Here is a 26,696-nt window from a genome sequence, read left to right as displayed (position 1 = left end):
CCCTAGCAGAGGTAATACTAGTCAAGCCCACCAGATGGCAGTAGAATCGTCAGAAAGACGTGTTACAAGATGAGGTCTTGTAAATACACAAGGGCAAAGTCTAAACGTAGTCGGAGGGAAGCAAATAGTCAGTAGCCGGGAAATCAGAGCCTAGAAGCAAGGGGGAGTGGGAAGACAAGACAGAATTAAGGTAAACAGATAAGGAACGAACAGGGAGACAGCAGGAGAGACACTGATGGAAACAGACAACAGAGGAGGTTAACAGGTCAGGTGAACACGGAGGTCAGGAGGGGGCAGGGCAGACAACAGGTCACTCAAGAGCAGAACACAGCAGAGCCAGAAGTATCACTGGCGAAGTCCAAGAGAAACAGTGCCCTAATAAAGCAGCCTGATCTCCAGAACGAGGCAGGAAGGATTAACCCCTAACGTGACCTGCATCAGAAGTGAAACTAAAAAAAGGCTCAGCTCCAGCTGAGCCAGGAGTCAATCATGACAGTTCGGCTGTGTGTATCTGTGATCATCTGTGTGTGTCTGCGATCGACTGTGTTTTCTGCGATCGGCTGTGTAAGTCTACGTTCGGCTGTGTATATCTGTGATTGGCTGTGTGTGCCTGCGATCTGCTGTGTGTGTGTGTGATCGGCTGTGTGTGCCTGCGATCTGCTGTGTGTGTGTGATCTGCTGTGTGTGTGTGTGTGTGTGTGTGATCTGCTGTGTGTGTCAGTATGTCAGCTAGCAGCAGGGTAGGACGGCGTGCAGCACCGACCGGAGATCACAGGGAGGACCTGGGAGCCACGCAGAAGTCCTGGTCTGGTGAGTATGAGTCTCCTGGGAAGTGGGGCGTCTACTTTTCTGGTGTCAACTTACCCCCAACCGTGTTTCTCCAAGAATAAGACCTCCTCCAAAAATAAGCCCTAGTGCTGTTTTTGGAGGCAAAAAAAATATAAGACCGTGTCTTATTTTTGGAAAAACACGGTAAGCACTAACCCATAGTAATATATGAAAATTCTCTGTATTTGGTGCTTCACCAGAATTCACATATGCTCTTAATAGAGTCATTCAAAAAAAGAGACAGCTGTGAGTACTAAATTATTCAGAACGTTTTTATGAGAGTGTTTGGCTTGTTAAAATCACAGATTATTATTGTATTAAACACTGTATTGGTGCCATCACACCCACAAGAAGTTAAAACCGCTTTTGTTGCACATACTGTACCAGTGTAATATGTTCAGGAACACTATATTTAGAGTTGTGGAGACTTGCAAATAACTGGTACTGGTGCGTCTAGCCAGGAAAAAAAAAACAAACAACCCGCGGTTCTGGCCCAGGATTGATCCCGGTTATCTGGCCGGACCCTGGTCCCTATATAATTCTATAGGGACCAGAATCTGGCGATAATAAATGGTGAACCCAAATTAACAAAGCACAAACGACCAAACGTCCTGATTACAAGTGAAAATCTATTCTTTATTGATCAAGGGGTGAACAAGTAGTGAAAAAGGGTGCTTTTTTTCTATTTCATTTCAGATAATGAATTTTTTCAGTGTTTGTGTTTATTTTCACTTACAGATTAGTAATGGGGGGGCTAATAGACGCCTCCCCTTATTAATCTAGGGCTTAGTGGCAGCTGTGAGCTGTGATTAAACCCTTATTATCCTGCTTGCCACCGCATCGTGGCAATCGGAAAGAGCTGGATAAAGTTCTGTGATTGTCGAATCTAATGGATCCGACAATTCTGGGCGGCTGCAGGCTGCTATTTTTAGGCTGGGGGGCCCAATAATCATGGGTCTCCTCAGCCTGAGAATACCAGGGAAAGCAGTGCATATGCAATGAAGGTAATGAGTAGCCCTGGAAAGAATGAGGGCCAGGAAGCAGTTACAGCCGCACCAAAGACTCGGTAACTATGAAGCACTTGCTCCTATCCCCCTATCCCTTTTACCATCATTTTTTATCAGAGAAAAACAAACCATAAGGAAATAGGCTGTATATTAGAATTAATTTTCTTTTGTATTAATATGAATAATAATGGACAATTCTATGCAACCCAAATATGACCACACATACATACTGGACAAATCGCATCAAGGAACAACCGAAATTAACAAAGCACAAACGACCAAACGTCCTGATTACAAGTGGAAATGTATTCTTTATTGCTCAAGTGGTGAACAACCACATGCTTAAAACAATAAACACAAAAACAAGACAAAAGTTCCCAGCGTGACTGCAAAATTATTGATTTAACTAGCTGACAGTCACTATGTAAATATATTAACAAGGATCAACAATATTCAGGAATAACACTATGCACAAAATTATTGCACGTGGCCACTAATAGCAGGTGTGAGTCCGGGTTCCACTCAGGAAGACTGGTGCTGCGATGGCTGACCCCAGTGGTACAGGAGTGACAGTCACATGTGGTAGGTGACAGCAGCAGCAGGTGTAGAGATTCCGTCCGGGATGGATGGATGGACAGATGGATGCGGCAGCAGCAGCTGGTGAAGATATTTTACGGCAGCTGGTATCGTGACTGACGAAGCAGTTTGTAGCAACAGCGGCAGGTTTGGTAATACTGCAGCAACACACTGGAATAAAGATAGATATCAGCAGCAGAACTAGCATGGAGTAACAGCAGCGGTAGAGACTGCAGCACAGTCCTAGGGGACCTGATAACTAGCAATGTGTAACACTCGTTGCCCAGGCACCACTGATAGTACCTGCGGCCTCCCAACTGACCTGGGAGGTACTTCTGAGTTAAAAGGATGCTGGCCCTTTAAGAAAGGGGGTGTGGCCATGGACACACTCTTTCGACAGAGGCCGGGAGCCTGCTAGGAGTACAGACGCTCTGGGGGGCGGGGGCAGCAGCATGGGATGAGGTCGGGACCACCATTGCAGGATGCCTGGACAGGTGGGGAAACCGACATCCCCTCTGGGGGAAGGGAGCAGGAGAGTGCGAGGACGCCGGCATGGGCGTTACAGATCACAATATGGTCACTCCGTAGACAACGGTGAATGTAACCGCTCCCTGCACCTCCTCAATTGGAGTGAGCAGCTGCAGGTAGAATAGAACCACATTTTCTTCCTGCAGCCCCTGTTCCAGTAATTTGGCTGCACGGGGTATAAAGATATTTACTTGAAGATTATCGCTACTTCTGCAAATAAATAGTGTTTCTGAATGTGTACTGGATATGATTTTTATATTTCGGGAAGGTACACATTCTTCAGTAAGCACATTTTTGTGATAAGAGACAACTGGCCTACCACCGATTAAACAATGCCCTTGCATTGTCCTGTGAAATTATGTGAAATGTTAATTATTAATATTTCCACCATCGTGTTCAATTATAGTAATTATCATAGTAACATCATGCGAGTGACTTACTGGTCCCCTGGTAGGCGATTTCTCTGAATCATAGTCCACAATGCATTAACCAGGTGACCCTTTTCTGCCTCTACTGACTCCTTACCTTTTCCCTCATGCCTGTCAGATGAATAATACCGTAAAACCAACTCTAATTCCCCACTTGTTCACAAACCTGAAAATGCCAATTTCATTAACTCCTTCAGTTCCCTTAGTCATTTTTGAGGGGATCCATGTAAAATAAGGAAAAAAAAAATCAATTTCAAAAGGAAAATCTTAAATTTCCTACAATGATGTTCTGTGGTGTAAAAGAATCTAGACATTTTTCCAGGTTTTCTGCCATTTTGAATCTGTTTCCTAATAATACACATGGTCCTATCTGTTGTCCCCAACAATCTAGATGGTCCTCTTGATCGAATTAATGACCAGAAATCCAGAAATGCGCCAAAATAAAAAAAGAATATATATATATATATATATATATATATATATATATATACAGTTAGGTCCAGAAATATTTGGACAGTGACACAATTTTCGCGAGTTGGGCTCTGCATGCCACCACATTGGATTTGAAATGAAACCTCTACAACAGAATTCAAGTGCAGATTGTAACGTTTAATTTGAAGGTTTGAACAAAAATATCTGATAGAAATTGTAGGAATTGTACACATTTCTTTACAAACACTCCACATTTTAGGAGGTCAAAAGTAATTGGACAAATAAACCAAACTCAAACAAAATATTTTTATTTTCAATATTTTGTTGCGAATCCTTTGGAGGCAATCACTGCCTTAAGTCTGGAACCCATGGACATCACCAAACGCTGGGTTTCCTCCTTCTTAATGCTTTGCCAGGCCTTTACAGCCGCAGCCTTCAGGTCTTGCTTGTTCGTGGGTCTTTCCGTCTTAAGTCTGGATTTGAGCAAGTGAAATGCATGCTCAATTGGGTTAAGATCTGGTGATTGACTTGGCCATTGCAGAATGTTCCACTTTTTTGCACTCATGAACTCCTGGGTAGCTTTGGCTGTATGCTTGGGGTCATTGTCCATCTGTACTATGAAGCGCCGTCCGATCAACTTTGCGTCATTTGGCTGAATCTGGGCTGAAAGTATATTCCGGTACACTTCAGAATTCATCCGGCTACTCTTGTCTGCTGTTATGTCATCAATAAACACAAGTGACCCAGTGCCATTGAAAGCCATGCATGCCCATGCCATCACGTTGCCTCCACCATGTTTTACAGAGGATGTGGTGTGCCTTGGATCATGTGCCGTTCCCTTTCTTCTCCAAACTTTTTTCTTCCCATCATTCTGGTACAGGTTGATCTTTGTCTCATCTGTCCATAGAATACTTTTCCAGAACTGAGCTGGCTTCATGAGGTGTTTTTCAGCAAATTTAACTCTGGCCTGTCTATTTTTGGAATTGATGAATAGTTTGCATCTAGATGTGAACCCTTTGTATTTACTTTCATGGAGTCTTCTCTTTACTGTTGACTTAGAGACAGATACACCTACTTCACTGAGAGTGTTCTGGACTTCAGTTGATGTTGTGAACGGGTTCTTCTTCACCAAAGAAAGTATGCGGCGATCATCCACCACTGTTGTCATCTGTGGACGCCCAGGCCTTTTTGAGTTCCCAAGCTCACCAGTCAATTCCTTTTTTCTCAGAATGTACCCGAGTGTTGATTTTGCTACTCCAAGCATGTCTGCTATCTCTCTGATGGATTTTTTCTTTTTTTTCAGCCTCAGGATGTTCTGCTTCACCTCAATTGAGAGTTCCTTAGACCGCATGTTGTCTGGTCACAGCAACAGCTTCCAAATGCAAAACCACACACCTGTAATCAACCCCAGACCTTTTATTAACTACTTCATTGATTACAGGTTAACGAGGGAGACGCCTTCAGAGTTAATTGCAGCCCTTAGAGTCCCTTGTCCAATTACTTTTGGTCCCTTTAAAAAGAGGAGGCTATGCATTACAGAGCTATGATTCCTAAACCCTTTCTCCGATTTGGATGTGAAAACTCTCATATTGCAGCTGGGAGTGTGCACTTTCAGCCCATATTATATATAGAATTGTATTTCTGAACATGTTTTTGTAAACAGCTAAAATAACAAAACTTGTTTCACTGTCCAAATATTTCTGGACCTAACTGTATATATATATATATATATATATATATATATATATATATATATATATATATATATACTTTTTTGAACACCCCCTTATCCAATAGGATTCCCTACTATATTCAGTAGAGACTATAAAAAAGTATTTACCCCATTTCAAAAATTTTAATTTGACGTCCTCTGTCTTTAGCAGAGTTGGTGGACGGTCCAGCCCAAACTTGTGCCATACTGACATCTAACCAGTGCCAAAAGACTGGAATGAATGTGAACATTGGTCTACAAAGCACTAAAATGTATTTCCACTTTTTTATACAATCTACCATTTTTAATGCATCTCAAACATGTATTTAAAGGGAATCTGTCAGCAGTTTTTGCTATGTAATCTGAGAGCAGCATGATGTAGGGACAGAGAGCCTGATTCTAGGGATGTGTCACTCATTGAGCTGTTTGGTGCAGTTTTGATAAAAACTGTTTGCGGTCAATGTTGCAGTGCTCAGATTGCTGAGCTGTGTATAACCCAGCCCACACCACTAGCTTCCTGTGTAAACTGTACATTGTCAGTAGGTGTCATGCTAGATACGGGGAAGTACCAAGCAAACAGCGAAAGGGAAGGGAAACACTGTGTATAGGGAAGGGGGAGATGGTGACCCTTGAACAAACCTACTGCTCATCCCTGGGGGTCTTCACCAACCTTGATAGGTTCCGCACCTATGCGCCGAGCAGGATACTTGACCCTAGGTATCCTTTGTGCTGGGTGCTAAATAGGGAACGGATGGGATAAGCTCTTCTTCAACCCCACTAAACACTAGAGAAGACACAAGGAGGACACGGGGAAAAATGCATGAACTACTTATCCACAGATGACTCAGGTAAAAGTTCAGCAGAGTTTCAGCAACGATACCACAGAGGAGTACAAGCCACCTGCTTGCAACCAAGACTTGAATTAACTGAATAATATCACCAGCACCAGTCCAGGGAAGATGGGAGTATATAAGCACATGGAGAATACTGATAATCAGCAGCTGGATGTTAAGAGGGCTTTACTGGGTCATAAAGGGGAAGGGATAAAAAACCTTGCAGGAAAGCTACCTAGTACAATGAATACTAACAGCAGGAACAATAGAAAGTCAGGGAGCATTTTACACAGCCAAACGCTGTGACCTTCTATGGCCAGAAACCACATGACTGTGTCACTTGTGACAGTAAGTTGTCAATCAGTGATGGGGTGGGGGGTTATACTGATTATCTGGACTGGCTTGCTCATGACATCTAGTTCTCCAGAAATATTTTTCTGCTGATATAACACAGATTGTATTGAAACTACAGCAAGATGCTGGGAAAGTGACACATCCCTGGAATCAGGATCTCTGCCCTTACATTATGCTGCTCTCAGATTAAATAGTAAATACCTGCTGACAGATTCCCTTTAAAAATGTGATAACAATCAGAATATCATCAGTGTAAGGCCCCTGTTTCACCTATCTGGCCATCAATCTTTTTTTCACATCCAGCATGGCAATTGATCCCATAGTTTACTATGGTGTTATTCACATTCAGTTGGCTTATCTGTGGTTTACCGGACCCTTAGGCTATGTGCCCACGCTACAGGATTTACCGCGGATTTGCCGAAAATCTGCAGCAGCAGCACTTCCAAGCCATTTCAATGGCATTTTGGAAATGCTGTGCCCATGCTGCGGATTTTTCCGCGGCGGATTTGCCGCGGATTTTGATGCGGAAAAATCTGCAGCATGTCAATTGTTTGGTGCAGATTTGGTGCGGATTTTTGGCTTTGAATGGGAAAAAAAAAAAAAAAAATCCGCATCAAAATCCGCGGTAAATCCGCGGCAAATCCGCGGGTGCGGATTTGCCGCGAAAGTCGCGGATTTTCAGGCAAAAAAATCCGCAGGGACATTCTAGCGTGGGCACATAGCCTTACACGACCCAGATCAGAAAATGATATATTTAGAGGTTTTCTTATCCGTCTCACTAGATTTGCCATTTTGACTTAAATGAAGGCTCAAGGAAACTAATCCGGATTGCATGAGTATATGGAAACAGCCTCATGCCAGAATCACGCATCCATGTGTCGCTGTCCAAGTAAGGACCATGATGCCTGGACTGGTCGCGGTTCTCCTAACCCAAACTTGACAACCTCCTATAACTATGAAGCTGTGGAGATTGAATTTTGCTTATTTTCTGGATGTGATAAATGTATTAACTCTACAGACAAAAGGGGCTATATATTAGGGTCAGCATAGTGGCTCAGTGGTTAGCAGCTCTGCAGTCTTGGGTCCTCATCAATTGTGGTATCACCTAATCATCATGATATAGGACGCATATTGTATATCAGGTAATCATATATATCCATTACAATTCCCACTGTGAGTTCTGGGTTTCCACTTTCTATATAATATCTTGAACATAAGCACGATACTGTTTAATATCACTTTTGTTACAGGACGGGGTTTATATGACTTGCTAGTGATATGTATTTCTTTGCCATCTACAGTTGCTGACTGGTGCTCCGGTCTCCATGCTGAATCCATCTTAACGCCTGGTTTACCCATTACTAGTGTCTCTCGCAACGATGAAGAAGAGATGGTCTTGTCATCTCGGACCAAACATGCAGGTAAGAAAAAAAAAATAATTAGGAAACCAGAAACTGTATTGGATTATATGGCCACATTAAAAGTGCATTCCTTCCGAGATGCCATAAATATGTCTCTGTGACGGGGTCCTTCTCCCATATCACACAATCAACAGAGCGAGAGATGATTGAACAATCCAAAGCATATTTATTCCACACAATCCAGAATGTCCATCAAATAATCCACCACACAGAGGGTAAAATTGGTCAGTAATGGCATAAATGTCCCGGGGATCAGTCACAATCCTCCAGCAGTCCTTTTCCAGGCAAATGGGGATTTCTCACAGTCTCTCTGGCATGCTGGCCACAGCCTCAGCTTTTCCCTCCTAGAGGATCAATCTTCTTCCTTCTCTCTTCAAGTTCTCAAACAGACTGACCCATCCCCCCAGGTAAGCAAAGAACTTAGGTGGCCCCCTCCCCCACACTTGGGGACAGGAACACTACAGGGGATGATTACCTACAGACAATACAATGTACACACAAGCAATACAAATAATGGACAGTGAACCAAGTGTAAAATACGAACCTACACAACATGATACACAGTATATCATATCCCACCATCACAGTCTCCAAGATGTGAGGTCCCACCTCGGGGATCTGCACTTATGTCAAAAAGAGGGTCTCTTCTCATGTTCACACTTGATCTACAATTTTTGGAATTCCCATAACAGTGAATAGCTATAGTAGCAGATGATCAGCCAGCTCTCAATTCCAGTGGCGCCCTTTCCAAAATGGATGTGGGTACCACCTCTGGGACCTGTAATTTATGAGAACTTCTGTAGATATGGCATACATTTCTAACAAGAGAATACCCTTTAAACCTTAAAGGGAACCTGTCAAGTTCCATATGTGTTCTGACCTACAAGCAGGGTGATGTGTGGCCTAGTAACCCCTTCCTACCCATCCCTGTGTTGTAATATTGTGTAATATGAATGTATAAAAAGGTTTTATAACTTACATGTTCACTATGTAAATGATCAGAGGCTGGGCGTCGCTTCGCCCCATGGGCGTTTGCATGGCATCCGTGGTATCACGCCCCTGTGGGCGTGATAGCATGGATTTACATGAGCGACGTCACCATTGCACCTCGAGATCCCGCGCGTGCGCTCTTACCATTCCCGCAGCCTTGTTATCCGGGTGCTTGCTTCTCGGCTTCAGACGCTCTCTGCGCATAATCCGAACTGCAGGAGTCTTCTGAGCATGCGGAGTGCGTGTCTGATGCCGAGAAGGAAGCACCCGGACAACAAGGCTGCGGGAATGGCAAGTGAGCATGCGTTGGATCTCAAGGAGGACGGGGACGTCGCTCATGTAAATCCATGGTATTATGCCCACAGGGCAATGCGACGCCCTGGGGACTAGCCCCTCTGCTTATTTACATAGGGAACACGTAAGTAATAAAACTTATTTTTATACGTTCATATTACACAATATTACAACACAGAGATGGGTAGGAAGGGGTTTCTAGGCCACACATTATCCTACTTGTAGGTTAGAACGCATAAGGGACCTGACAGGTTCCCTTTAATATCACACCAATTTACTGATATGGGAACTTTGTTGTACTTTTCTATAGTTTTATTTTATTTTTTAATTCCATATGAATCTGGGTGATATTATGGATTATCACACAATACTAGAAAACTGACTTTTAGAGTAATACACAGTGCCTGTTTTCTAATATGAAACACAAACAAAAGAATACAGCAGCACTGTGTAAGCACTAAGATATGTGCAAACACAGATTAAACTGCACTAACGCTGTATGTAATATACTTAGAAAAATGAAGGTACTTAGCTCATAAATTAGCCAATTCATGCAAGTACATCAACCATGGCAAGGTGAAAATGAAAACAGTAGCACTCTGGACACGTCTACAGAGGCTGCTGTATTCTTTTGTGTGTGTTTCATGTAGTCATAGCGACTGGCACCTGTTCACACTTGCTATGTTCTATTTGGAGGTGCAGGACAGTTTTTTTTTTTTTTATTTGCAGTATATATTGGAGGTGTAGACAGAGTCCCAGGGTGTTTTTAATTAGTGCCGGATCCTACCTGTTCATATATTTGTAGACTTTTAGTCCAGGAGAGGCATGAAATTAGGATAGGGTGCCATCAAAAAGGTCACCTTGCTGTGGTAGATGGACTCACACGAATTGGCCAATTTATGAGTTAAGTACTTTCATTTTTCTAAGTATGTTCCATACTGTTTTATAATGGATTTCCATATGCAAGATTCACACACAATCCCTAAATGAAATAATATGGTTTACTGAGATGATACTAAAAAATAGATGCAAAAGAATATAAAAAATACAAGATAGCCAAACTTGTATAATATATCAAAAGATATTATCAACTGCTAACCAAACAAGATATCAAAAGATATACAAAAGTAATAAACATGTACTATACTCACCCTCTACATCGGGGGACGTCCCAGCAGTGGGGCAGATTGATGAGAGGAGACATTCCATTCTACAGTTTTGGCTCCATTGTTCTTTGTCTAAAGGGGACTTTACACACTACGACATTGCTAATGCGATCTCGTTGGGTTCACGGAATTCGTGACGCACATCCGGCTGCATTAGCGATGCCGTTGCGTGTGACACCTATGAGCGATTTTGCATCGTTGCAAAAACATGCAAAATCGCTCATCGGTGGCATGGGGGTCTATTCTCGATTATCGTTACTGCAGCAGTAACGAAGTTGTTCCTCATTCCTGCGGCAGCACACATCGGTACGTGTGACGCCGCAGGAACGAGGAAGCTCTCCTTACCTGCCTCCCGGCCGCAATGCGGAAGGAAGGAGGTGGGCGGGATGTTAGGTCCCGCTCATCTCCGCCCCTCCGCTGCTATTGGGCGGCGGTTCAGTGATGCTGCTGTGACGTCGCTGTGACACCGCACGGACCGCAACCCTTAGAAAGGAGGCGGTTCGCCGGTCACAGCGACGTCGCTAAGCAGGTAAGTATGTGTGACAGGTCTGGGCGATGTTGTGCGCCACGGGCAGCGATTTGCCCGTGTCGCACAACTAGCGATATCGGTACCGATATCGCAGTGTGTAAAGTGGCCTTTACTCTACATTTTATACTCTTGAAATATTATGACATCTCCCAAGTGTTGTTGATGTCTCTGCTTAAACAGTGGACTGATCTGATCAGTCTGAGAAGACCCCAAGCTTGGAACTTTGTAACTTCTTTGTCCTTGAAGTGCCTATTGTAACACCAGTGTCCCTGTAGGGACGTTGACTTACAGCCGCGGCTGGGTTGCATCTCCCCCACTGCATGGTGGTTGCCCATGTACTCCTGTGCCTCCCTCCCCTCTCAGGATCTCTGGAAATGTGACACTGGCCTTCCTCTTAAAGAGACAGCGCACAATTTCACGGAATTGCATCTCTGCCTATGGCTGATAGGTACTGTGTATTTGAGGCATCCTCCCACTAGGGGAGATTCCTGCGCAACACTCTTAGTTAGTATGGCTACCAGTCTGCTTGCTAGTTGTCAGGTCCCGTTATTCCTGTTTTCGTCACTGGTACCTGTGCCCCCTTCCCATACCTGTCTACCCTGCCGTACCCGCCTACCTGTCTGTCGCAGCCATCCCACCAGTACCTACCATACCTTAGTCCTGGGGTTTAGCTGCCACAGTCCCAGTCACTGCCCTGGGAGGTACCTGGCGTCTGCCTTATGGCGAGCTCTTAGTTATACCCCTTCCCCTAAAGGGGAAGCCTGGGTCCCCCCTGTAATCCAGTGGATCCACTCCCGCTCGTCACTTCGTCAACACCATCGGTGAGCGTTACACTTACGTACCTTACACCTATGTACCTTGCTCTCATTGTTATTTCCCTTTCAAAAGGCTAAAGCAGAGCAGAAACTAAGAAATTTGAAGTCGAAAATAAAGCCAGTCGAGCTATTAAATTAACTCTTTCCAATGCAGTGCCTTATGGAGTCACCATATAATGGTATGTACAGTACCTTAAGTTGCACCTGTACAGATCCATACTATACTGTCTTCATATAGGGTTCTTGGCTTACACTTGTGCATGAGCTCTGAAAACTAGTCACCCTCTCTACACAGGCTTGCCCATCATTTTAGTGGTTAAATAAGTTCTATGAAGTTGATATTCATAAAACAATAAAAAATAGATATTATCTATTTCACCAGATAAGATATTATATTAAAAGATAATATCTTAATATATGATCAGATATTATGATGAGACAAACATTGCCCCAATTAGCGCATGTTGATATTACAGAAGGAAAGGTCCTCTATGACCCAGAGTAGAAAGCCAGTTTGGAACCTTATTACTATATATTCAATATACAGTGCTTCAAGAAATAAAGGGGACACTTAAATCATTCCATCAGATCACAAAATACTACTAGTATAAATTGTGTAATTTGTTGGCAACAATATGATGCATCAACGGTCAATGGAAATCAAAATTATCAACAAATTGAGCTCTGGATTCCAAATCCAAGTACAAATTTGAAACCGTAGACTGATCCAATTTCAATGGATTTCATCACTGCAAATCATATTGTGACTCAATAGTATGTATGTCCACTAGTGATGAGCGGACCCTTGGAAGTTCTGGTTTGGCATGTTGAGCTGGACTTTAGATAAAGTTCGGTTTGGCTTCCATACTTGACCTGAACCCAATGGAAGTCACTAATTGGGCAGTTCAGGTCTGCGTCCATATGCAGCCAGCCATAAGCAGTTCACTTCCGGGAGTGGGTGGATGGAGTTTTTCCAATTCTTTTTGGTGCACACCACATCCGATCACACTGTTACTTCCAGTGCGAGTTGATCAAACACTGCAAGCAGCTCACACTGGGCTGAGCAGCGAGTGTACCCAAACACAGCGATGCCCGCGTGAGTGAAGTTCATATGTAAAGCACCCAAACTCCGAACTCAGTTTTTTTCATAAAAGTCCGAACACCAAACCTCGAGTTCACTCATCTCTATTGGCCACCACATGCCTGTATGCATTCCCAATAATGTTTAGGTATGACCCTGATAAAACAGTGGATGGTCTTCTGGAGAATCTCCTTACAGACCTGTCTAGGACATCAGTGGCTCTTGGACGGTGGTTCTACTTGGTTGCATTGATGTCCCAAAAGTTCTCAATTTGATTCAGGTCTTGGGAATGTATGGAGCAGTTATTGCAATCAATGCATCCAGAAATTGCCTATATACGTTGACCACATGAGGTTGGGTACCTAGAATCCACGGCACCAGGTTAAAGTTTGACAGTGGCTTTGAAAATTAAATCCTAATACCTAACAATGGCCAGGGTGCCGCTGGCATCACATGGAGATTTGAGACTTTCCAAGGTGCCTTCCTAGACCATCATTGACTCACCACCAAACTACTGGATGCTGTTGTAGGCAACAGAATGTGCACCCCGGCATCTCCAGAATCTTTCACGTCAGTCACATGTGTCAATAGCAGCCAATTCTAGTGTCCTCTAGTAAATGCTAGTCAAACTGCGTGGTCCTGGGCCGTGAGCACATGTGCAACTACACGATGTTGGTCTCTCACGTCTTCACTCTCATGGAGCATGTTTCTGACAGATTGGTCGGGAACATGCACACCACTCATTTTGTAGGGCACCGGCTGTGCGTAGGACAATGACGTTACCGGCCTTGTTCACCTCCGGACACGGAAATGAGTGGAACCCAGATTACTCTGTTAAGTGTTGATGTCTTAATTGTTTTTGCTCTGTAAAAATGTCTAAATTAGAAAAAGTCACCAGTTTTTCCTCTGATCGGTTACCTTTTTTCACTCACAAATCTCTATTGTTTACATCACAGGTGAATTCTGTGACTTTGAAACACATTGTCCTTGGATATCATCTACAAGTACAGACGGAAAACCACACTGGGTGCAAATGGTAGTCAGGGAATTAACACTACAACAACAGACCCTTCTATCGGAGAACAATCCTACAGCCGGAAACCTTGACGGTAGGCATGAATATGATACATTTTTTATATATACAGTATACTTTCTTCTTGCATTTCAGTATGTTATTGAGTTTCAGATTTGACTTTTTCTCCTTTTTTTCTGTTTTCAATTGATTTTCCTTGTGGATTATGAGATCCATGAGTCTGCACGGTTTGTTGCCAAGAATATAATGCATGATAATGTAAGAGGCAGCAAGTGTATCTTCACCATGCAAAAATATACAGACAGGGTGAAAGTGGATTTTAGTATTAACATATTTATTGCATTGTTGTGTATATTCAGAAAGGAGAAATCTCCGGGTAAAAGAAAACGATTACTGGTATCTCATTATGTGTAATGAATTTCTCGTAAACTCAGTTTATAAAACCTGAGCTGCCAAAGATTTAAAGGTCCTTCCCATAAACGCCATTTATCACCTAATGAGGGGGGGATGGGTTATAAATGTGAAATTTCTGAGGTTCGATCTATGGGATCCAAACTGATCTCAAGATCAGAGATCACAAAGTCCATTGACTCTTGATTCACCGCTCGTCACAGCCCAGCATCGCTCCTGCTTGAGCGCTCTGCAGCGGAGGAGGAGCAAGCCGGGAGGTGCTGCGCTGTGATGATCGGTGAAACTCCACTTACAGCCCAGTGACTCACGAAGACTGAGGCCGGCCGCGGTGATGTCAGAAGAGCAGGAAGTTGACGTGACCTCACCGGATCCCCGAGGTAACGGAGTCTGGGGGTCACGCGATAGGGAATAGTGGACTGTAATAGCGCTACTCACAGGCACTATTGACAACACAAGGTATTTGAGAGAAACCTTGTTTCTCAACATAATGTTGTTGTGGCCAATAATGAATATGGGTGACCCACCTCTGTTTTTGCTACCTCATCTGAGAGCAGCATAATGTAGGCAAAGAGAGCCTGAATCTAACGACGTATCACTTAGATTACTGGATGCATACGTTCTGACACAATGAGAGCTTTTAGGTTTAGTCATGTAGCAGAGCTGAGAGAGCTGCGTCCACCCACACCAAGTTCTCTGTAGAGATAGTACATTGGCAGTGAGGTGTCAATCACAGCAGGGGAGGTGTTGGACTGCCCTCTACATGATTTTGTAGTCCTGCATTGATAAATCTTGCTGCTTAAACAAACATAGCAAATAAACAACAGATCAGACTGTGACAAAACAGGTAGCCCTGAATGTTCTGTGTTAACCCTTACTGCATGCTGGCTTTATCTTACATAGCAAAAACCTGCTGACATATTCCCTTTAAAGTCCCACGTTGTCTGTTCACCTCAGCCAGCCCGACCGGTCACACGGAGTCCAAAGTTTTACGTTTTTTCTGGTTTTCATATATTTTAGATTCTGTTCTCAATATAGTCAATAGATTAGTTGGGTACACATCTGGGGAAAAAAATTTGGGCTAGTCAGATAGAAGCCCCCAACGGCGTGCTGAGAGAGGAAGTGCTGGGGAGTGAGCCCAGCCTGGTGAACCTGCCTCATTTACGGTGGGTGTACTCATTATTTGCAAGAGCCATAGAAATAGAAAGAATACCATTTTGACTGACTCATAAATAATAATTTAAAACACATTATTACTATTTTCGTGTAAAATGGCATTCTTTTTAAGCTAAAATCACAAACAACAAAAGAATATCAAAAGGGTTATTACCAAAGCAGTTGAATGGAGAAAAGAAGACTCATCTGATAATGTAAAAGGAGTTCAAACACCAAATATGAAAGACATCAGCCCGAGGCTTCATTCAGAATTCCATTCTTCATATATGTGTTCTGTCCGCACACCCCAGCACTGTGATTGATAGCGCTCTGTGCACAGGTGCGATGCGTAGCGAGCTGTCAATCAAAGTGCCAGAGCGTGATTACTGCCGCCATCCCTATGACTGAAAGTCGGCGGCTCCTGGGAGGAAATAAGTTCATTATCTTCCTGTAGCCGCACTTGGCGTAAGGTGGTCAGGCAGCGTTGTAATGCTATTTATCTGCAAATTAGCCCTATATCTGCAAGTAAAAAGCATTAGCTGACATGAGAGGTTTCCTTCAAACTCCTAATACTTGTTCATTGCAGCAGCCAGTGAACATTAGCAGGAATAGTATGGCTCATTGACATATAAATAAAGAGGTATATATAATGCTGTTATCAGTCATTGTATAGGAGAGGAGGAGGAAGAGGTGAGCTGTGTCATTGCCTGTTGTGAATGGTTGATCCTGTGTTATCTACTATATGTAGAGGTGTTATTAGCAGTCATTGTACAGGAGGGGGAGGAGGTGAGCTGTGACATTTCCTGTTGTGAGTGGTGGATCCTGTGTTATCTACTGTATATAGAGGTGTTATCAGTCATTGTACAGGAGGAGGAAGAGGTGAGCTGTGACATCACCTATTTTGAATGGTGGATCCTGTGTTATCTGTTGTATATAGAGTTGTTATCAGTCATTATACAGGAGGGGAAGGAGGTGAACTGTGATGTCATCTATTGTTAATAATGGATAGAGGTGTTATTAGTCTAGTCATTGTACAGGAGGAGGAGGTGAACTGTGACCTCACCTATTAGGAATGATGGATCATATTATCTACTATATGTAGAGGTGTTATCAGTCATTTTACAGGAGGAGGAGGTGAGCTGTGAAATTACCTGTTGTGAATGATGGATCTTGTGTTATTTACTGTATGTAGAGATGTTATCAGTCATTATACAGGAGGAAGAGGTGAGCTGTAACATCACTTGTTGTGAATGGTGGATTGTGTATTATTTATTGCATGTGGTGTTATCAGTCATTATACAGGAGGAGGTGATCTGTGACATCACATGTTGTGAATGGTGGATTGTGTGTTATTTACTGTATGTAGAGGTGTTATCAGTCATTATACAGGAGGAGGAGGTGAGTTGTGACATCACCTGTTGTGAATTATGGATCTTGTGTTATTTACTGTATGTAGAGATGTTATCAGTCATTATACAGGAGGAGGAGGTGAACTGTGACATTACCTGTTGTGAATGGTGGATTGTGTTATTTACTGTATGTAGAGGTGTTATCTGTTCTTGTAACCCTGTCTGTGATAAGGAGACTGCTGAAAAGTCTTCTGTTCAGAACAAAATGTAGGACTCTAGTATAAGACCTATTGAGTGACAATTGTGAATATTGCAGGATTTCAGATATTTTTTTTCCTTATAGGTAGGGATATATGAAATATAAAAAAAATTGTGAAAAATAAAGAACAAATAAAAAAAATTGCATAAAAAAACAGATTTAAACAATAGTTAATTTTCTGATGACATATTCCCTTTAAGAAGACAGCCCCTGTCCATATTGTCTTGTTAGGTCATATGGACATCATGCAGGAGGTCAACCACATTGGACCCCCCCTTTTTAGCCACAATTTTGGTGGACATTATAGATGATTTCCACTCCATTTAATTTGATGTCATTTTTTGTTGCAGAAAGTGATTGTTGTGTTGAGACAACTCCATTATGTCTGAAAATATTTCATTAAGTGGCCCCTTACCGTCCATGTCCACCCCCACAGCAAATGTCTAGAGACGTCCCGTTCTACACCCTCCAGCATGGTTTATTGTCCTTTTCTGTATTGCTTTGTTTTGCAGATGGAATCCTTCTTTTGAACACAAGTCCGATACAAGACCCTTGTGTTGTGTCTCGACTCCTCAGTCCCTTGTATCCTAGAAGCTCTGTAACCTGTCAGCTGGAATTGTCCCTGTACTCAATGAATGAGTCCACGTCGAGATCATTAATGGTTACAGTGCATGAGGAGAAGTCTAATCTCAACGTATTATTGCCATCACTCAAGGAGGCAATGGTTGGTAACAGGTGAGTAACACCTCAAGACCATGCCAGCTTTCATACCTCAAGCCGACTGACAACAGAGCATAGATGCTTTTATAGACTTACATTGGAAAGAATGTTTTTTTTATGGTACAAACATCACGTTTTAAAGACTGACTGTTAAGCTCACCTAATGAGATGAATTCTCCAAGTTCAAGGTCCGGGTAGGCACATGGGCCAGTGCAGCATACAGACGAGGCACGCAAGAAACAGGTAGCAGAGGTACTTCAGGCTGCAGGCAGACAGGATACCGGGAAGTAGGTAGCAGAGGTGCTGGAGGCCACAGGCAGACAGGAGACTGGGAAGCAGTTAGCAGAGGTACTGAAGACCACAGGCAGACAGGATACCGAGAAGTAGGTAGCAGAGGTGCTGGAAGTCACAGGCAGATAGGAGACTGGGAAGCAGGTAGTGGAGGTACTGGAAGCTGAAGGCAGACAGGAGCCTGGGAATCAGGTAGCGGAGGTACTGGAGGCTACAGGCAGACAGGAGACTGGGAAGCAGGTAGTGGAGGTACTGTGGAGGTCACAGGCAGACAGGAGACTGGAAAGCAGGTAGCGGAGGTACTGGAGGCCACAGGCAGACATGATACCGGGAAGTAGGTAGCAGAGGTGCTGGAAGTCACAGGCAGATAGGAGACTGGGAAGCAGGTAGTGGAGGTACTGGAAGCTGAAGGCAGACAGGAGACTGGGAATCAGGTAGCGGAGGTACTGTGGAGGTCACAGGCAGATAGGAGACTGGGAAGCAGGTAGAGGAGGTACTGGAGGCTGCATGCAGACAGGAGACTGGGAAGCAGGTCGCAGGTGTACTGGAAGCTGCAGGCAGACAGAAGATCAGGAAGCAGGTAGAGGAGGTACTGGAGGCTGCAGGCAGACAGGAGACTGGGAAGCAGTTAGCAGATGTACTTAAAGCTACAGGCAGACAGAAGATTGGGAAGCAAGTAGTGGAGGTACTGGAGGCTGCAGGCAGACAGGAGGCTGGGAAGCAGATAGTGGAGGTAATGGAGGTCACAGGCAGACAGGAGATTGGGAAGCAGGTAATGGAGGTACTGGAAGCTGAAGGCAGACAGGAGACTAGGAAGCAGGTAGCGGAGGTACTGGAGGCTACAGGCAGACAGGAGACTGGGAAGCAGGTAGTGGAGGTACTGTGGAGGTCACAGGCAGACAGGAGACTGGGAAGCAGGTAGTGGAGGTACTGGAGACTGCATGCAGACAGGAGACTGGGAAGCAGGTAGCAGGTGTACTGGAAGCTGCAGGCAGGCAGAAGATCAAGAAGCAGGTAGATGAGGTACTGGAGGCTGCAGGCAGACAGGAGACTGGGAAGCAGGTAGCAGGTGTACTGGAAGCTGCAGGCAGACAGAAGATCAGGAAGCAGGTAGATACGGTACTGGAGGCTGCAGGCAGACAGGAGACTGGGAAGCAGATAATGGAGGTACTGGAGGTCACAGGCAGACAGGAGACTGGGAAGCAGGTAGCGGAGGTACTTGAGGCTGGCTACTGGCAGACAGGAGACGAAGAAGCAGGTAGCGGAGGTACTTGAGGCTGCAGGCAGACAGGAAACTGGGAAGCAGGTAGCAGAGGTACTGGAGGCTGCAGGCAGACAGGAGACCAGGAAGCAGGTAGCGGAGGTACTTGAGGCTGGCTACTGGCAGACAGGAGACCAAGAAGCAGGTAGCGGAGGTACTTGAGGCTGCAGGCAGACAGGAAACTGGGAAGCAGGTAGCAGAGGTACTGGAGACCACAGACAGACAGCAGACAGGGAAGCAGGTAGCGTAGGTACTGGAGGCCACGGGCAGAAAGGAAACTGGGAAGCAGGTAGTGGAGGTACTGGAGGCCACAGGCAGACAAGAGATTGGGAAGCAGGTAGCGAACGTATTGGAGGCCACAGGTAGACCGTAAACTGGGAAGCAGGTAGCCGAGGTACTGGAGTCAGCAGGTAGTGGAGTTACTGTGGAGGTCACAGGCAGATAGGAGACTGGGAAGCAGGTAGCGGAGGTACTGGAAGCTGCATGCAGACAGGAGACTGGGAAGCAGGTAGCAGGTGTACTGGAAGCTGCAGGTAGACAGAAGATCAGGAAGCAGGTAGAGGAGGTACTGGAGGCTGCAGGCAGACAGGAGACTGGGAAGCAGTTAGCAGATGTACTTAAAGCTACAGGCAGACAGAAGATTGGGAAGCAAGTAGTGGAGGTACTGGAGGCTGCAGGCAGACAGGAGGCTGGGAAGCAGATAGTGGAGGTAATGGAGGTCACAGGCAGACAGGAGATTGGGAAGCAGGTAGTGGAGGTACTGGAAGCTGAAGGCAGACAGGAGACTAGGAAGCAGGTAGCGGAGGTACTGGAGGCTACAGGCAGACAGGAGACTGGGAAGCAGGTAGTGGAGGTACTGTGGAGGTCACAGGCAGACAGGAGACTGGGAAGCAGGTAGTGGAGGTACTGGAGACTGCATGCAGACAGGAGACTGGGAAGCAGGTAGCAGGTGTACTAGAAGCTGCAGGCAGGCAGAAGATCAAGAAGCAGGTAGATGAGGTACTGGAGGCTGCAGGCAGACAGGAGACTTTGAAGCAGATAATGGAGGTACTGGAGGTCACAGGCAGACAGGAGACTGGGAAGCAGGTAGCGGAGGTACTTGAGGCTGGCTACTGGCCGACAGGAGACGAAGAAGCAGGTAGCGGAGGTACTTGAGGCTGCAGGCAGACAGGAAACTGGGAAGCAGGTAGCAGAGGTACTGGAGGCTGCAGGCAGACAGGAGACCAGGAAGCAGGTAGCGGAGGTACTTGAGGCTGGCTACTGGCAGACAGGAGACCAAGAAGCAGGTAGCGGAGGTACTTGAGGCTGCAGGCAGACAGGAAACTGGGAAGCAGGTAGCAGAGGTACTGGAGACCACAGACAGACAGCAGACAGGGAAGCAGGTAGCGTAGCTACTGGAGGCCACGGGCAGACAGGAAACTGGGAAGCAGGTAGTGGAGGTACTGGAGGCCACAGGCAGACAGGAGATTGGGAAGCAGGTAGCGAACGTATTGGAGGCCACAGGCAGACCGTAAACTGGGAAGCAGGTAGCCGAGGTACTGGAGTCAGCAGGTAGACAGGACTAAGGAACTTTAAAAATCTTAATACCAAGACACAGGTGTCTGTTCTGGTTATTTTTTATAGCCCTAGGCAGACAGGAGACTGGGCCTCATGTAAATCCTGACATGGAGCACAACAGAGTTTAGCGAAGTGGGGTGAGCAGAGCAAAGTCCAGATCCGAGCCATGCGTGTAACACAGATAGGTAGGTAGATAGATAGAATTACTAGCCATGAACTTTAAGAAATAATTTTGACCATTTATAATCTTAGATATACAGTAACTACAAAACTACCCGTAACGTGGCTGTAACGGTCTGTTAGATATTGAGTAGTAAACCAATTCAGCATCCTCCATTCACAAGTAGAAGATTGTTAACCACTTTACATAAATTAGACAGAAAATCAATACGGAGTCATGGCAGGACGGCTCCTTCTCCTGTGTTCTGAGCAGTCTTGCTGCAGTGTGATACGTCTTGGCCGCTTATGTAAGGGACAAAGCTTCTGATTCCATTAATAAAATTGAATTGGCTCGCAGGAGCCGCGGACCAGTGACTGCAGTGCAGGCTCTGTGCTGCATTAGCTATGATCTGAAGGTAATTTTAATTGGCACATCTGAGAACATCGTGACCAAAACAGTTGGACACAAGCGGCAGTATGGCGTCATCGCTTACTCACTCGCAGTCAATCAATTAGGATGCAAATAGGACTATTTATATCATACAGTTATTCCCAACCCAGTCACCATCAATATATATATAATATATCACTCTGCTGTAGACATTTTGCAGAAATGTTTTGTCAGCTCTTTCTATCAAATCATAGGACTGCTGTATCTAAAGAAGGAGGGATGGACAGAACTGCCATCACGTCATGGTAGCAACATGATCCGGGTGTCGAGGGCTGCTTGCACTTGGTGCCATCCAAAAACAGTTGCCCATAGCTAATGGAAGATCTGGGATATTAGGGATAATGGTAGTTACCCCACTGGGTTGCAGTTTTGCAAAATTGCAGCATGGTCTATACTTACTGTATTTTTTTCATTTTTTCATCTACCACTATGGCAGCCTGGTATAAGGTATGGAATCTAAATATCACATTTTATCTCCTTTACTTAAGATTCGACAATACTTTCCCAAAGGCCACCATGACATTGTAAATCATGAAACAAGTGCAACAAAGGCAAAACCAGACCCCTGAAATTACCATCTTTAATGTTCTGTCTTAAGAATTGAGAAGTGTAAAGTTTGGTGCTGGTTTTGCCCATCCATGGTAGTGGCACGGCCAATGTCTATGACTGGTACACCACTGGCAAATTATCAGCAGCGGTTTTTGCAGGGAATTGTCATGTGGCGTTCAGTTTTGCACTCGCTGGGTGTCATGGTGGCGTCGGACTCTGTTCACACTTCAGAGTCCGGCAGGCAGCCTGGGGTTCCTGGCGTTGGCTGAGACTGGCTGTGCTGCTCTACAGTTCAGCATGAGTTAATTCCTCCTGGGAGCTCAGGCTACTGATTACCATCCTCAGCTGCCTGCACCCTTTATAAGGTTCTGGATTTTGGAGCTGAGTGCCAGATACACCTTCTGCTTCCTCGGTTCCTGTAGTTTTCCTGTTCTATGGTGATCTACAAGTTGTGGTTCTGCGTGGTGTGTGAGTTCTCCAGTTGTGCATTTATTTCCTACCCCTTTTTACGTTACTCCCCAGTTCACATATTGTCCCTCCTTTGTGTCTGAGTGCAGTATGCATAAGTTTTCGTTTGCCCTTGTCTGTGACTATTTGTGGGGTATTGGTTACTGGGTTTCCGACCCACTCTCAGGGTGGTGGGGGTGATCAGTATCAGAGCTTGGACAGGAGACAGGGCCATGCTGGGGGCTTGAACCTTTCTACCATCGAGCCTACCTTCATGATAAGGGACAGTGCAGGGGCCCCAATCTTATTGCCAGCCTAGGAGCCCCTGTTCCATCTGTACATACCCCTATGACAGGAATGACCTCTAGTATTTGTCACTATTAAAAATAGAATTTTATTCATGATGCCCATTTTCAAAAAAGGGCTCAAGGTGTTGGCTGGTTTATGTTGGACCAGTAATCTTAACATTCATTGTGGGGGGGAAAATGCTTCTAAAGGATTATATACAGGCATACATGGTAGAAAATATTATTATAAGTGATAGTAGAGTTTTAATAAAAAAAAAATTGTCAAACTAACATGATAATTTATGAAGAAGTGAGTAGAAACTTGGACAGAGGGTTAGCTGGGGATATAGTGTTTTTGGACTTTGCAAAGTCATTTTGATACTGTCCCAGATAGACTCCTAATGGGTAAATTAAGGTCTATAAACTTAAAAAGTATGGTTTTGTCGAAGACCGTACCCTGAGAGTAGGGGTAAATGACTGATAAACCATATATCAGAGAAGAAACCAATACTTCAATAAACCTGATCTAGAACATACACCAAACCAGATTACCCCAAAAAAGTCCCAGAAAACACACAACAATAAACATACGGTATAAATTACATCTTTATTGATAGCACCAGAAATCAATTAAAAACAATTACACATAAGACATATTAAAACCATAAAAACATATGGCAAAGGAACAGGTCACACTCATGACCCCAATAAATATATATATATACATATTCTTTAGGCAATAGGGAGAAAATATATGATTGAAATTACTTAAATCTCCTCAACAAAAAGCTACATACCGCCATCAGTCCAAAAATCACTGCCAATATTGCTGAACTGTTAAGACTGCAAAGTAAAAAGGCAGGGGCTGTAAAAGGAGAATCCCTAGTAATTACCTGCTGTCATGTTCAGAGCCAGAGTGTGATACTGTTCCCCCGTCGCGCACTCCAACGCGCGTTTCACTAACGCTTCCTTAGGGAGTCAATAACTGCTTCCCTGAATGGTCTCCGGTTGTAAGTGGTGTACCCCAAGTTTAGTGCTGGTTTTGCTATTATTCAACTTATTTATTAATAATTAATAATGAAGATAACAGATGACACCAAGATATGTAGCATAGTGCAGTCTGTGGAAGATGTTAAGAAATTACAAGATGACTTGGACAAAATTGATTGTTTGTGCATCCATCTGGCAGATGCGCTTCAATGTGGAAAAAATGTAATGTTATGCACATGGGTACTAAAATTATACAGTGAAGAACCATGTAGAAAAATAAAAGTCCAGCAGCACACCGAATCTCCAGTAAAAAACCTTTTTATTAAATTAAACGGTGCATATTCAAAAGGCTGTGAAGAAACCGGGTGAAGGATCCCTCACGTGAGAAAAGTTATCCCTTAGCTCCCTATAAAGGATTCTTTAAAAGAGGCATGTCATTTCACCAACTTGAAATCATTGTTAAGCTTGCTTAAAACATCATCATTCTCAGCAGCACATTGGGCCTACAAGTCTCCTTACACAGTCTTGGCGCTCTCTACAAAGAGAAGCGTTGTCCCTTAGATCCCTTAAAAGGATCCCTTAAAAGAGGCAGGTAATTTCACAAACTTGAAATAATTTTTAAGCCTGCTTAAAAAATCCCCATTCTCGGCAGGACGTCGTGCCTGCGTAATGAGGACCTGTCCTGCCGAGAACAATGGCGTGCAGTGCGCACGATCTATTACCGATCCTTCTGTGAGCATGGAACGTGCAGTCTGCCTGTATAAACTGGCTATTATATGTTTGCTCATTGGTAACACGTAGCCGAATGACAGTCTAGTGCGAACCCACTCTAAAGAGGGCTGTACATGCTGCGACATCGCTAGTGATGTCGCTAGCATTCGCACCCGCCCTCGTCGCTTGTGCGTCACGGGCAAATTGCTGCCCGTGACGGACAAAATCGCTAGAACCCATCACACATACTTGCCTTCCTAGCGATGTCGCTGTGGGCGGCGAACAGCCTCTTTTCTAAGGGGGCGGTTCGTGCGGCGTCACAGCGACGTCACATAGCAGGCGTCCAATAGAATCGGAGGGGTGGAGAGCAGCCACATGAAAGTCACGCCCACCTCGTTACCGGAGGACACAGGTACGGTGTTGTTCGTCATTCCTGGGGTGTCACACGTAGCGATGTGTGCTGCCTCAGGAACGACAAACGACTTGCGTCCAGCACCATTAACGATAATTGGGATTTGAACAAAGTGTCAATGATTAGGTGAGTATTTTTGATCTTTAGTGGTCGCTCGTACGTGTCACACGCAACGACGTCGCTAACGAGGCCGGATGTGCGTCACGAATTCCGTCACCCCAACGTCATCTCGTTAGCGATGTCGTTGCGTGTAAAGCGGCCTTTAGCCTTCAAAAGAAGAGACATCTAAGGGGTAGCATAAGTAATAAGTACATAAATCGCCCATACAAAAATATGGTCAAAAGCGTTTCATGTAAAACCTTTTCAAAAGACAAGAGAGAACTACCTCCATCTAACAAAAGAAAGGTTCAATCTCCAGAGGAGACAAGACTTCTTTTTACAATGAAATCTATTAATCTGTGGAATAGTCTCGCTAACGAGCTGATCACAACAAGAACCGTCATTGGTTTCAGTAAAGTTCTTGTCCTGAATGTTGATCACTTAGGATCCGGATGGAAAATCGGCTCTTTAGGGCAGACGAGATTATGCGTTATGGATGGACCTAAACCCCATTCTCATTATCCATTCTCAGGCCTCGGTTGAACTTGGTGGACATGTGCCTTTTTCAGACATACTAACTACAGAAAGATATATATCCTGTGATGTTTAAAAGAACATCCATTCTTAATTAGGCTGAATTGTTCTCTTCTTTCACTTATAACTTTTAGAGTTTGAAATTGCTCATCTAAATGACTGAAGATCGTTTAGTTCTCAAAATGAGATTCCTGTGGCTTCATATTTTATCCACTCAGGGGTCTGGAAGTTATTCTTGATAGAAATCCCAAAGGGCTGGCTGAGCTGAGGAGGCGTCCTGCAGGGAGAGGATCATACTCTAGTTATGCTGCAGATCAATTGCAATCACCAGTGTATCTGAAATTCGCTACCCATTGATTCAGCGCTGAGCATCCCTCTGCATTCAGCCTCGTAGTCACAGTGGCTGCTTCAACCATAGGGTTGTCCCAAGTGAACTCTTCTTAACATGCAATTCCATCAAGTGGGAACAGTTCAGTGCCTATGTAGTAACATTTTGGCCTTGTAAACCCATACTAATGTCCGGTTGTGGGTCACCTGAACTCAAATGCATCATATGTTCCTATAAAGCTATTGAGTTCAGGTCAAGAGATCCACGGCCCATCGAGACATTGCGCTTCATACTCGGACCATAAATGTCAGACGCGTGAAACCGGCCTAAGGCTTCTAAAGTGTTTTATTACTGTGAAGATCTGAGGTTGTGGCTTGTATTAATCACCTGGGCAGATTAACAATGCAACAATATTTATATGAAATAGTCCTTATGCTCCATCAGATGATGAATATCACCAATAGTCCTTAAGAAAGTTCCTCAAATCCAGACAATGAATATCAACAATAGTCCTTAGGAAAGTTCCTCAAATCCAGACAATGGATATCAGCAATAGTCCTTAGGAAAGTTCCTCAAATCCAGACAATAGATATCAGCAATAGTACTTAAGAAAGTTCCTCAAATCCAGACAATATGATATCAAGAATAGTCCTAAGGATACTTCCTCATATCCAAACAATGGATATCACGTCCGTAGCACATG

At 44.3% G+C, this 26,696-nt stretch overlaps 1 protein-coding gene across 1 annotated transcript in view; it reads left to right on the top strand.

Moving 5' to 3' along the window:
* Positions 1-26,696, top strand: part of LTK (leukocyte receptor tyrosine kinase) — a 218,358-nt gene that overhangs the window by 85,368 nt on the left and 106,294 nt on the right. Inside the window, exons 2-4 of the mRNA XM_075331275.1 lie at positions 7,999-8,118; positions 13,950-14,102; positions 17,710-17,932. Of these exons, the coding sequence (XP_075187390.1) occupies positions 7,999-8,118; positions 13,950-14,102; positions 17,710-17,932 (496 nt within the window). The remainder of the gene's footprint in view (positions 1-7,998; positions 8,119-13,949; positions 14,103-17,709; positions 17,933-26,696) is intronic.

The sequence above is a fragment of the Anomaloglossus baeobatrachus genome, chromosome 12 (genome assembly GCF_048569485.1).
Source record: "Anomaloglossus baeobatrachus isolate aAnoBae1 chromosome 12, aAnoBae1.hap1, whole genome shotgun sequence".
In the NCBI taxonomy this organism is placed as follows: domain Eukaryota; kingdom Metazoa; phylum Chordata; class Amphibia; order Anura; family Aromobatidae; genus Anomaloglossus; species Anomaloglossus baeobatrachus.
Note: the sequence above shows the minus strand (reverse complement) of the source record. Positions and strands in the feature narration are given on the sequence as shown.